We start from the raw sequence: 11,810 nt of genomic DNA, 5'->3' as shown, positions 1-11,810 counted from the left end.
GCACTTTGCTGTGACACAGGCGAGGCTTGGCTCACGCTGAAGATACACAGTGCATATCAATGCTGTTTGTGCTGCCAGGCAGTAACACACAAGCTCCTGTAACCAGGGCCGGAGCTACCATTTAGGCAACCTAGGCAATGGCCTAGGGCACCAGAATTTGTGGGGGGCGCTATTTTGCGGGGGGGGGGGGTGGCACGCAGGTCCGGTGGACCTACCACAGTCATGCCAGCGGACTGTCCGTTGCTGGAAAGGCTCCGGTGGAGCTGCCGCAGTCATTTCGGCGGAGGGTCCGCTGGTCTAAAGGCTCCGGTGGACCTACCACAGTCATGCCTACGGCAGGTCCACCGGAGCCTTTAGACCAGCGGACTGCCCACCGGCATCACTGCGGCAGCTCCACCAGAGCCTTTCCAGCAGCGGACCGTCCGCCGGCATGACTGGGGTAGGTCCACCGGACCCGCGGGGGGGCAGCGAAATGGCTGTCCGCCTAGGGCGTCAGAAACCCTGGCGCCGCTCCTGCCTGTAACTTCCACTCAGCTGGTACAGAGACTCCAAATTGGGAAGTGAGTTAAAGAGCCACGGTCTCCCTCCCAGGCAGAAGAATTAGGGAATCTCACCCCGCTGCTCCTTAAGACTCTGCTCCTCGGAGCCTGCTGCACAGAAATCCATATTTGCTGAACATATTGTAACTCTTAAGCAAGAAGTCCCTTGTGTATAAACTCATCAGCTGCAATACAGAGGAAAATGGAGCAACAAATAATCATCCAGAAACATGTACGAGCTAGTAAATCTCTCGCTGTATGGTGCATCTTCGCTGCATTGAGTATGTTTCTTGCAGACTTCCAAATCCTTGCAGTCCCTTGCGAGAATGCAAAACCATTACAACGCTGCCCCTTGTTCCCGCAGACATTCAATTGCACAGATGTCAGTGCCCTTTCCCCACACAGCTGTTTGTATTTCACAGGACACAGAATCTGCCAGCATTTGAAGTCTCTGCATTCGAGGTGCTGCCTGTTACAGCCTGCAGGGCGCTGCCAGAGCCAAGGAGCAGCTGAAAACACTCATCAGGACATTGTCAGTGTGAAACAGACAGTAAGACATGGCCGGGCGTCAGGTTACAGCGCATCACCTCACTGTGTGAATTTCCCCACTTGTGCTTCTTCATTTGTACGAGGGCAGCACCTGAGGGCTCCATGCGGGACTGACACCCCCTTGCGTTCAGCCGTACTGCACAGAAAGGCCCTGCCCCAAAGAGCTCACACTGTAGGGGCGGGCGCTTCAGCCAGAGTAAAGTGGCGTAACTCCATGCAATTCAATGGAAGTACACCACTTTACACCAGCGGTGGAGCTGGCCCTGCTGCTGAGAAATCACTGGCATACAAGACCTTACCATGTGTTAGGAGAAGCCCAGATCCAGTCAGATGCTGGATTTATCTCTTGCCTTTTTTTTTAAGTTTACTCTAGAAAAGGGTTTCTGCTAATTAACCCTTCCCCCTCCTGCTCCTAATTTGGAATCCCTCCCATCTCAGCCCACCCCAACTCCTCCAACTATTTCCCTAACTGCATTTAACCTCCTCCTGCTGGATCCCATCCCAGAAGAAAACATAACACTTAGACCTTAGCATCGGCAAAGCACGCTAGCCCTTTGATTCACGTACACAACACCCTGTGAGGTGGCTCAGTGTCATCGCACACAAACACCCACACACGAGGAGATGGCTTTGCACAGGGGGTAGATGATTGGCACATTCTTCATTTCTCCTCCTGAGCCCATAAATCAGAGGCTCGTGCATCCCCACAATGCCTCAGGACTTGGGCCTGTGCAAATTCCTCCGTTGCTTCGGGCGGGAACAAGCTGTACTGCTGTGGCCCGACTTCTCTGACCAAAGCCTCCCCATCCCTGACTAACAAATCAAGGGGGTCTAACAAAGACGGCTCTTGTCCTGCAGCTCTGCAAAGCCCGCCTCTGTCTCCAGCATCGCGCTGGCACGGCCAGGCCCCCATACAACACATCTGCCTGGAAATGTTAGTTCAGAAACCGCTACGGGAGGGTGCTTCGCAGAGGTGAAAGAGACCCCAAAGGGCTGGGCCTGCATGGACCGGACGACGGGATCCCATTCGCAAGGTTCAGGACACTTGCTTAGGTGCACTGATAAACTAGGCTTTCTTTTCAGGGAGTGGTTTGTCTTTAATAGGGTAAGGCAGAATCATAAGGTGAGTATTACGGTACCAGGGTCTGAACTTGCCTGTTGGGGAGCGCTGTGTGTCTACATCTGCCCCCAGAGAGGGCAGCTGGGGATGGACCCAGAACAGTGATGCGGCAGAAGGGGACCTGAGGCGGATCCCAAATCAGTGAAGGCCAGGGCTGCGAACCCCAGTACACCCAGCTGAAACCCTATCCCGACTGCCTGCATCACGGAGCGCACGTCCCAGTGCCCCGTGTGCGCATCACGACACCACGACAAGGGGCACCAAGACGTGAACACAGCCAGGAACTCACAGGGATCTCCCCTGGGCGGAGGTGGTCGGTGTTATCCTGCCTGCTTGCCAATCCAGGGCTGCCGCCTGTGACTCAGCCACCTCATGGTCCCCTCACCAGCGACTAGCAGCCCCCCGACAGACCTGCCTCAGAGCTTGTTGGGATGTATTTGTTCAGTGGGCGACCCTGTCACAGGAGTCTTGGGAGTATGAGAGCCATGGGAATAAACCCCAACAGTCTAGCACCTGCTGTAAGAAAGCTAGGGCACTCCTGTACCAGACAAAGATCCTCTGATGGTACGGACACGCCTGTAACACGGCAGGCCCCCCTGATGGTACGAGCATGCCTGTGACACAGCAAGCCCCTCTGCTGGCACGGACACGCCTGTGACACAGCAAGCCCCTCTGCTGGCACGGACACGCCTGTGACACAGCAAGCCCCTCTGCTGGCACGGACACGCCTGTGACACAGCAAGCATCCCTGATGCAGCTTTTCCAAAGGTATACATTGGTTCATTAGTTTATATTTGTTAAAGCAAATACCCATCTCAGTGGAATGTTCCTCAGCAGCCAATCAGGATTCCCAAACCATCACCCTCTGTCTACACGAAACCCCCAAATGCTCTGAGCACAACAAGGGTGCTTGGACACTGGTCAGTTTCTAGGAAGGTCACATGACCAGAGCCATTACAGAATGCATTCTCCTCCTAAGGCTGCTGGAGGACGGTTTTAAGGCTATGTACTGTAAGGCGACTTTACTGGCTCACAATCTGCCATGTCACCCCTTTCCTTTACACAATGCCAAATCCACAGCCTCCAGCGATGGCTCCAATGAAGACTGGAGGGCTGAGACACAGGTAGGACTATGGGGAAGAGGAGGGGGAAAGACACACTTCTATCCTGGGCTTCAGAAAGCATCCCCAGCTGAGAGTCAATTATCCAGTGTCCCCTCCAGAATCTCTCACCGTCTGTATTTACATCAGAAATTAGTATCTTCCTCTTTTAAAAAAAAAAACAAAAAAACCAACCAAGCAAAGACTGCTCAGCGTCAGAATTATTTCTGTTAAAAACCTCAGCTAGAAAAAATCCCTTGGAAGGATTCCCCCTTTGTATTTTTCAAGCCACACTTTCCATGTGAGAATGAGAACACGATTAAATAAATACCAGGGCATTACTTTGCTCTTTCACACTCGCCCTCTTTCTCCTCTCGCCTTTTCCGATGTACGACTAATTTACAGTTTGAGGCTGACGCCATCAGGGTTCAGAAGAGCCTGGGCAATCATCCGGACAGCTGATTGTCCTTTAGAGCCTCCAAACTCTCTGCTACGTCTTCCAGTTCATCCAGCAGCTCGGAGAAAGAGGGCCTCTTGAATGCTTCCACCTGAAGGGGGGAGGAGGAACAAGAGGCTGAAGGGAATTTCCTGCTGGGAGGGGACATGGGGAAAATAGGGCTGTGACTCCCTCAGGGGCTGCAAGCTAGGCTAGTGGAACTTCAAAGCTGCAGACCTGATTGGGGTCTCGACCCTGCAAGTCCTCCCATGGTGCACGCAGAAGAGCACAGGGGCGCTGTGCTCCAGGGTGAGGGAGTGGGGAAGCAACTTGTGGGCACAAGTAAGGCTAGGCGCTAGGCCCAGCCCTGGACGCTGAGTTCTGGGAAGTCCCGAGACCCTCTGCTCCCTTATTCGCAAGGCAGCAGGGTCCAAAAGGAGTAAGGTGGGACGGTGTCTGAGATGTGGACATCACCATGAGCCTCCCCCATAGCTATGCTGTCCTCTCTTTGCCCCTAGTCTAACTTCTTAGCGGTTGTATCATGTTAACACAGGACCAAGCCCATCTGCTCATCCATTTTGCCTTGAATTTGTTTGCACAATGTGTCGCACCTGCTCTACAGAGGATCAAGCCCCTGGTTACACCTAACCTTGGCACAGCATTTGCACAAGGGTCTAACAACGTCAAGGACATTGAGGCTTAAGACTCTCCTGGTTCTCCTCTCTCCTGCACCTGGTTTTACTCCAGCATGAGGGGAGACTCTGGTTCTCTCAGGGAAACTCAACCCCACACTGCAGCTCTTTGCACCACTAACCCAGTGCATAGGAGCTGCAAAGGACCATCAGGCATTGGAGCTGCAGAGCGGGCAGAGCCCTGGAACAGATGTTCCCAGTCTGAGGTCAGGAGAGGTCCTGCATGCTGGTAACACTGTGCCCCTGCCATGGCAGCAGAGATGCCAGTGAAGCTGCCCACAGCACTGCGCTCACCAGGGCTGAGTGGCTGAACTGGGCCCTAGAGGCACCTGAGCGGGAGACATGCAAGGTGCCTCTCCTCTGCACAGAGAAGAATCAGCCCAGCTGTGTTTCTAGGACAGAAGCCCAGATCCTCACAGATATTTAGGCACCTAATTCTCATTGAAATGGATGAGAGCTAGGTGCCTAGTACCTTTGAGGATCCGGATCAGAATCCAGCCCAAAATGTGCAGGGCCAGGGGATTTTAGGGGGAGGTTTTCAAAGCCACAAAGCAGGCAAGTACCCAGTTCCCACTGCCTTCCAGTGGGAGTCGAATGTCTAGCCACCATTTGTGCCTTTGATAAGTTCCCCCTGAATCCCTCCTGCCACATCTTATCCTGAGCAGGCCTGGCCATGGCAGGCGTTTTGCATCGTCAAGGACTTTTCCCTTTGAAGCACTGTGTAGCACGAGGCCGGTGGGAAGGTCCTTCACCTTGTATGACACAGACCAGCTCTACGCAAGCTGCCTGAATCATCATCACCGTCCACTTCTCCTTGTGTCAGCCTTAGAGACGCAGGAGCTGAAGACACGTGAATTGAAGCCAGCTACCCACCTCTGATTCACCATTTTGATTCTGGAATAAACTAATGACACATCATGAGGATTGTTGCTGCAGCTTCTTTTAATTTGCTGCCTTTGAGTTTCAAAGTAATTAGTTGGAATATAGACACAGAACCTCTCTGCTGTCTGCCTGGGTGAGAAACTGCCTTTGTTTCTTCCTTTTTGTGAGTAACGTGGTGAGGTTTTGCCTCATTTCCAGCCTGCCCAGTAAGGCCTTGCAACAGAGCTGCTCCAGCCAGCATAGTGAGGCATCTTTGCTATTTCTGTTACATTTTATTTTAAAAAATGGAAGTTAAAGGAAAATGAAAAAGCAAAAGATGCTGTGGTGTGACTGGTGGGTCCCGGAGAACAAACTTTTAAAGGTAGCAATGCAGGCAGAGGGCATGTTCTAGGTCCTGTCTCTCCATCTGAATCCCTGCCATTCATATATCAGACATCTGCATATGCCAGCGGCCATCTAACCTTTTGTTGCTGTGGGACCAAGTCACTGCACAGAGAAGGGGAGGGGATTTTTGAAGAGACTCAGGGGAAAATCCATGCACTTTTCTCCATTACTGCCAGTGCAACTCCTTGAACCCTTTGTGGTGCAGCGGGTAAGATTGGCAATGACGCCCCGGATACAAAATCGGCCCCCATGTTGCCAGCTTCCCTCATTACTCTGCCATTGTCACACATAGGCTCAGTGTCCTGCCCCCGCTACCAGGTCCCTGAGTCACTCAAGGGGCAGAGGGCTGTGAGGAAGGTGTAGGGCTGTCTCCACTGGGGTTGAAGTGCAGTTTGAGTTCTCACACACAGCAAGTGAGATGGGAAAATTGGGAGAGAGAGAAAGGAAACAGAGGCAGAAACCTACCCGACAGCAACTTGCGGCTAGGTCCAAAACCCGCTTGGGACATTCACTGATCATTCCTTGGAAAGCTGCAACGTCCAGGCCGTAATCCTGGTGGAGAAGACAGACAACGAGATTCTTGGTCAATGGCAGGTGAGGGGGAGGGGATGGTCTGACTGGGTGGGGTGTGGACTGTGGGAAAGCGCTTTGCGCCGAGGGACGGATTGTGACACCTCAGAACAATTGCAGGGCTCAGGATATGGCTCCTTCCAGGAGGCTGGCCACGGAGATGGAACCTGACAGATGTTTTACCCTCCCTCTAAAGGCACTTCCCAGTCCCTGAAGCTCAACCCCATCGGTGGACATGTGGACCTCAGTGAGAAGCAGGAGACATGGCATGGAAGAGTCGGGTCACAAACCAACCCCATGCCCTTCCTTCGCGCCTCTCATGCAGGGATCTCAAAGCATTGACCCATGGCCTGTGATTCACAACCCCTCAGTCACAGCTATTACACTAATGGTTGAGCACACAGACGTACCAAAGTAACTGGCACTTTAGAAAAACGATCGATTGACTGATAAGCAGCAGAGCCAGGAAAAGATTCAGACTCCCAGTTGCCAGCCGTGTTCGCTCACCCTTTGGCAATGCTGTTCCTCTGGCATAAATGATTTGAAATGTTTTCAGAACTTACAAGGAAACATGGTCCAGTGGTTAGAACACTAGATGAGAACTCTGATGACCCAGTTTCAAATCCCTGCTCTGCCCCAAACTTCCTGTATTGCTTAGGCCAGATTTTCACTTCCCTCTCCGGACAGGCTCCTAGTGGGGGTTTTAAATGCTCTTTTAGGTGCCTAATTCTCAAGCAGGCACTTTGAAAATGCCACTAGATGCCTACCTACCTTTAAAAATCTGGCCCTTAAACTCTGGGGGCCTTAGCTCCCTATCTGTAAATGGGGATGATGGCACAGCCCTATGGCACGGGGTGCAGGGATGAGGAAAAATACATTCAGGATTATGCGGTGCTTAGATACCATGGTGATCGGGGCCACTGTGTCAGCACCTGAGCTGGAGATGCGTAAGTAGCAGCCAGTCAGTGGGCTCCATTCTGGGAGGTGATGAGCATTCGCGGTTACCATGAGAGCCTGGCTTTCAGCAGGAGCTCAGCGCTTTGCAGCATCTCAATGTTTCTGTGTCCGTAGCTTCAGCCTTTGAAGCACGACTTTCTGGAGCCTCTGACATAGAATTCCCTTCCTCGTATGCACACAGATGGAGAGGGCATTTCCATCCCAGGGCAAGTCCAGCATTGCCACGTTGGTTTGGACAAAGCCGTTGAAACAGGAAAGAACTTTGTGGACCAAGTGAGCATTTTTGACTTGGCAATGTTGAAACAAACCAACGACGCACCATTTTTAAATCGAAACAGTATTTCACCCTTTCTACACAAAACGCCACAATGTTCCAGTTCAAAACATCGATATAGAATCACTATTTGTGCTTTGAATTGACCATTCAACTTAAAAGCTCCAATGTCAATTCAAAACGGAATGTCTGGAAGAGAGGTTTGAGGTGAAAACATAGGGGACCAAAATGGCGCTTCAGAAAAACTAATTACATTTGATCAAAGCTGATGATTTTCCCACCGAAACTGTAGGTGGCAACTAAATAACATGTAAAAATAAAAACCACCACAACACAACCTTTTAAGCAGGTCGGGGGTGTGGGGGGGGGAGGGAAGGGGGCAAGCCAAGGCTCTGTAGAGCTAAGAATCCACAGGCACCCAATCTGTTAACTTCAGAGCATGCAGAACCAGCCGCTCAGACCTGAGCTGGAGTAATAACTACCTGCGTCCTGGGAAGCACTTCCGGGTCAGCGGGGATTCTGCCTAGTATTTCACACAGGACTATGCCAAATGAGAACACATCCACCTGCAAGAGGGGGCAGAAACACAGAGTGAGGGGGGGCTCTGGTGCGTACAGAAGCAAAGGGTCAGAAAAAGCAGGGCAGACAGAGTGACCCTGCTTTGAAGTCACCCAAAACCGAGGGCGTGTCAGACGTATGGGCAGAGAAACGTGTAACAAGAGAACAATCCCTTGCCTTTCCTCCTCTGCCTGCATTCACCAAGCTGCTCTCTTCCTTTCAACATATAGTGCACCGAACTGCAGAAGGTGCTGTCTTTCAGCTGAGACATAAAACAGAGGGACTCACTGCAAATGGCCAAACACCCAGTGACACCTCTGTCATAGATTCCAAGTCCAAAGGGATCCTTGTGATCATTTAGTCTGACATCCTATAGAGCCAGGCCATAGAACTGCCCCAAAATAACTCCTAGAGCAGATCTTTAAGAAAAACACCCAAAACGCTGCAAGAGGGAGGGGTGTTAACGGCAGTATCCTCAGCTAATTCACATGTGGATAACTGCATATGATATTCTTTTTCCCTTCCTGTCCCTAAAGCTTCGTTCAATGTCGCTGGCATCCTTATAGTGGCTGCCGCATTACCCAGAGCTGGCTGCATTTCAATGGAGGGCAGAGTGATCACAATAGTTACACAGACATGTAGTTACCAAACAACCTGCTCAAGTGTTTTCTTTAACAGAGGCTTCACCATCTCTTTCTCCAAAGCAGGGAGAACATGTCCCACAAGGAGCCATAACTTGACCGGGTCATTGAAGCTTCAGAACCTCTTGTCTCCAAAGGAACTTTACTAGGCAAGCGTGTAAGGCTCCCTAACTCATTGGAGAGCTCGAGAGAGCAGAGTTGGGACGAAAGAAGGGAGAGCAATGCCCATTATGGGAAGTGGAGCTTTGCTTTCCTTTCCCACCTATCCCATGGAGAAAGATTTTCCAGCACAGCTCTTGTGCCCTCGTGCTGAAGGGTCTGGCCGGGAACCTCATCATGCTGGGTGACACTCAGCCAGGCCTCGGACCCCACTGGTGTAGAGCTGAACCTGCCAGGGACCCGTAAACTCATAACCAAGTCAAGATCACGGAGCCACCATCTGGAAGAGACGCTAACACTACTGATCGTGCAGGAGGCTCTGGAGAGTGAAAGGGGGACCTGACCTGGACCTTGTGGACACATGAGGGGCAGAGAAGGAGAATTGTACCTTCCTGTCGTACGGCTCCCCCCGCAGCATTTCAGGGGCCATCCAGAAGGCGGAGCCCACCAGGGACAGCTTCCTCTCTGGGTTCTTCACGGGCAGCTCCACCACCTCTCTGGCCAGACCGAAATCCGTCACCAAGGCTTCCCGGCCCCGCTGGGTCACGCGAATGAGGCAGTTCTGAAACGAAACCCCCCAGGGTTGCTAGTCTGAGATTCCCATGCATAGAGCAGCTGAGCCTTTTTCTCCTCCAGCCTCCCACACCCACCCCTCTTGCAACACACCCACCTCACGCACTTGACCAGCTTTCAGCTGAGCTGGGGAGGTACAGAGTGCGTATTAGCATCAACAGGAGCGGAGGGGACAGAATGTTTTCAGGATGCTCATGCGGGATGGAGACTTTTGAATGACCAGTCCCAGCCACAGTTTGCAGCAGCATGTACACAGCCCTGCACAGACCTGAAGTGACCCTCATGACCCCCAGGGGGGCTGTGCTCGCCCAATGAAAAACTGCAGCAAGAGCATTTAAGTGACTTGCCCAAGGCTGCACAGTGAGTTGATGGCAGAGTGAGGAATAGATTGCAGGAGCTCCTGCCTCCCGCTTCCTGTTCAAACCACTAGCCCAGGGTGCCTCTCCTGTCATAATGCTCTTCATTCAATCCTTACCCCTCCCAAAGAGGGCTCTGGTCCCTCCCAGCAGGGTATCTTCCTAAAACCAGTTCTGAGTTCCCTGGCAAGGGGTTGCAGAGACAGCAATACCATGGCCAGTAGGCCAGGCTCAGGTCCTACTCTGCCACCCCTCTTTGCACACAGCTTTCATGTTTCTCTTTAGCTTAACCTGGCAGGAAAGGAGCCTTTCTGCAGAACCTTTCCTGCTGCAGGAGAACAACACGAGTGGAGGCATGTTCTCTTGGCCCATTTGTCTCACCCATGAGCCGAGCCCCATCCAGAGCTGCTTGGCTGGTCTACTTCAAAGGGGTAGGGGGGTGGGGTGTCAAGAGATAGAGAGGGAGAGAGAGAGAGAGACTGACACTGTCTGTCTGCCTAGGGATAAGAGGAAACCGACATGGTTTCCAGAGTTGTAAGAACCATCCTTGCACTTCCATCCTTCCCCACCCCCCTCATATGGAGTCTTTTCAAAGCACAGAGGATGTTGTGGGATGGAAAAGACGGGTAGAGGAGGAGGTAGATGAAAGGGGCAGAGGAGAATTTATTCAGTGGAAAGAAGCATTTTCTCCAAATCTCTCCTCCCACCCCACACAGGGAAAGAATCTCCTGCAGGAACCACCTGTGGAAGCCACAGGACCCTGTCAGCCCATGGGCCATGACCCCAATACTTCAACTGCAAATCCTCCGCAAACCCACAAACAACGGCAGTGACGTGGGCCACCTTTCCCTGCTCCATCCAGACGCCAGAATCAAGCCCCATCAGAGAGAAGGCCCCGTTCCTGCTGTGAACTATGTGCTGATGACAAAGTCTCTACGCATCATTCTGGCCTCACTGAAGAACCCTTCTGTGCTACTGTTCCCCGTGTGCACCACAGGGACTAGCCAGCACAGGCTCGGGTTCACTGACGAAGTTCAGTGTGGGTAGCAATGGCTTCAGATAGACAGGCAGACTGGACAGTGGCGTTTCAAGAAACGATGGGCATATACTGCAATGACAGAGCTGCTAGAGATGGACAGATCTTGTCTGATCCCCCTGCTGATCTCAGCCATTCAGCGCTGCCCAGCTGCTTGCCCTGTGCAGGGGCAGTGCTGGAAGGCTGGGGTCAGCAGGGGGGGCTCTGTCCAGCAGGGAGACCAGAATTCAAGGAGTGCAGCCTTTCGCTCCCCTCTGGGCCCCCACCCTTCAGCGCAGCCTTAAGGCACAGGGGATGTTTCCAAGCTTACAAAACATTCTTTCCTCCATCTGTTTCAGGAGGAGTGGAAAGAGTATTTACATTTGTCTGTTTCCAATAGGGGAGTGATCCTCTCTAGCAGGTTCTCATGCAATTACCACAGGCCCTTTCACCTGCCACCTCCTGGATCCTAGCCTCCATGTCCCACCTCTGGTTTTAAAAGAAAATAAACAGAAGGAAACCACCGCATGAAACTTGGTTCATTTCAGGACTCTTACTTTTCTCCACTTGTTGCTTTTTTTCCTGTCCTCCCATCCCCCAGTGTTAATCCTGATAGTTACCCAGAAAACTTTGAAGTTAATTTTTTCCACCAATATGCCCCCATTTTTTAATGTTTGTAACAAACATTGGCAAATTCCTGGGAAATTTTAAACAAAAGAAAACTTGGAAAAGAAGGGCCTTAATTATAGCTCGTCGGTCCGAGGGGGGCACATCAATCACTCGGGAAACCGGTGCCTAGAATTCGCTGCTTCTACAAGAAGCGGGAGGGCTAATTTTTAGCAGTGACCCTGGAAAGGTGAGAGGTTTGGGCTGAGATTTTCAAGGCCACTTAAGGGAGATGCATGCACAAATCCCTTACATTTTCATGAGAATTAGGCATCTAAAATCGAAGCCTGGTTCAGTATTTGTAAATAGAGGGAGATGGTCTAAAATCAGGACAGCTTT

General features: G+C 51.8%; 1 protein-coding gene across 2 annotated transcripts in view; it reads right to left on the bottom strand.

The window, feature by feature from the left end:
- Positions 1 to 447: 447 nt before the first annotated feature.
- LOC115636226 (dual specificity testis-specific protein kinase 1-like) overlaps positions 448 to 11,810 on the bottom strand; it is a 62,901-nt gene continuing 51,538 nt past the window's right edge. For both annotated transcript variants that reach the window (XM_030536056.1, XM_030536055.1), the window contains exons 6-9: positions 9,250 to 9,423; positions 7,986 to 8,069; positions 6,168 to 6,254; positions 448 to 3,856 (exon numbers count right to left, since the gene is read on the bottom strand). In XM_030536056.1, the coding sequence (XP_030391916.1) occupies positions 3,755 to 3,856; positions 6,168 to 6,254; positions 7,986 to 8,069; positions 9,250 to 9,423 (447 nt within the window). In that variant the 3' untranslated portion in view covers positions 448 to 3,754. The remainder of the gene's footprint in view (positions 3,857 to 6,167; positions 6,255 to 7,985; positions 8,070 to 9,249; positions 9,424 to 11,810) is intronic.

The sequence above is a fragment of the Gopherus evgoodei genome, chromosome 16 (assembly GCF_007399415.2).
Source record: "Gopherus evgoodei ecotype Sinaloan lineage chromosome 16, rGopEvg1_v1.p, whole genome shotgun sequence".
Taxonomy (NCBI): Eukaryota; Metazoa; Chordata; order Testudines; family Testudinidae; genus Gopherus; species Gopherus evgoodei.
This window is presented reverse-complemented; position numbering and strand designations above follow the sequence as displayed.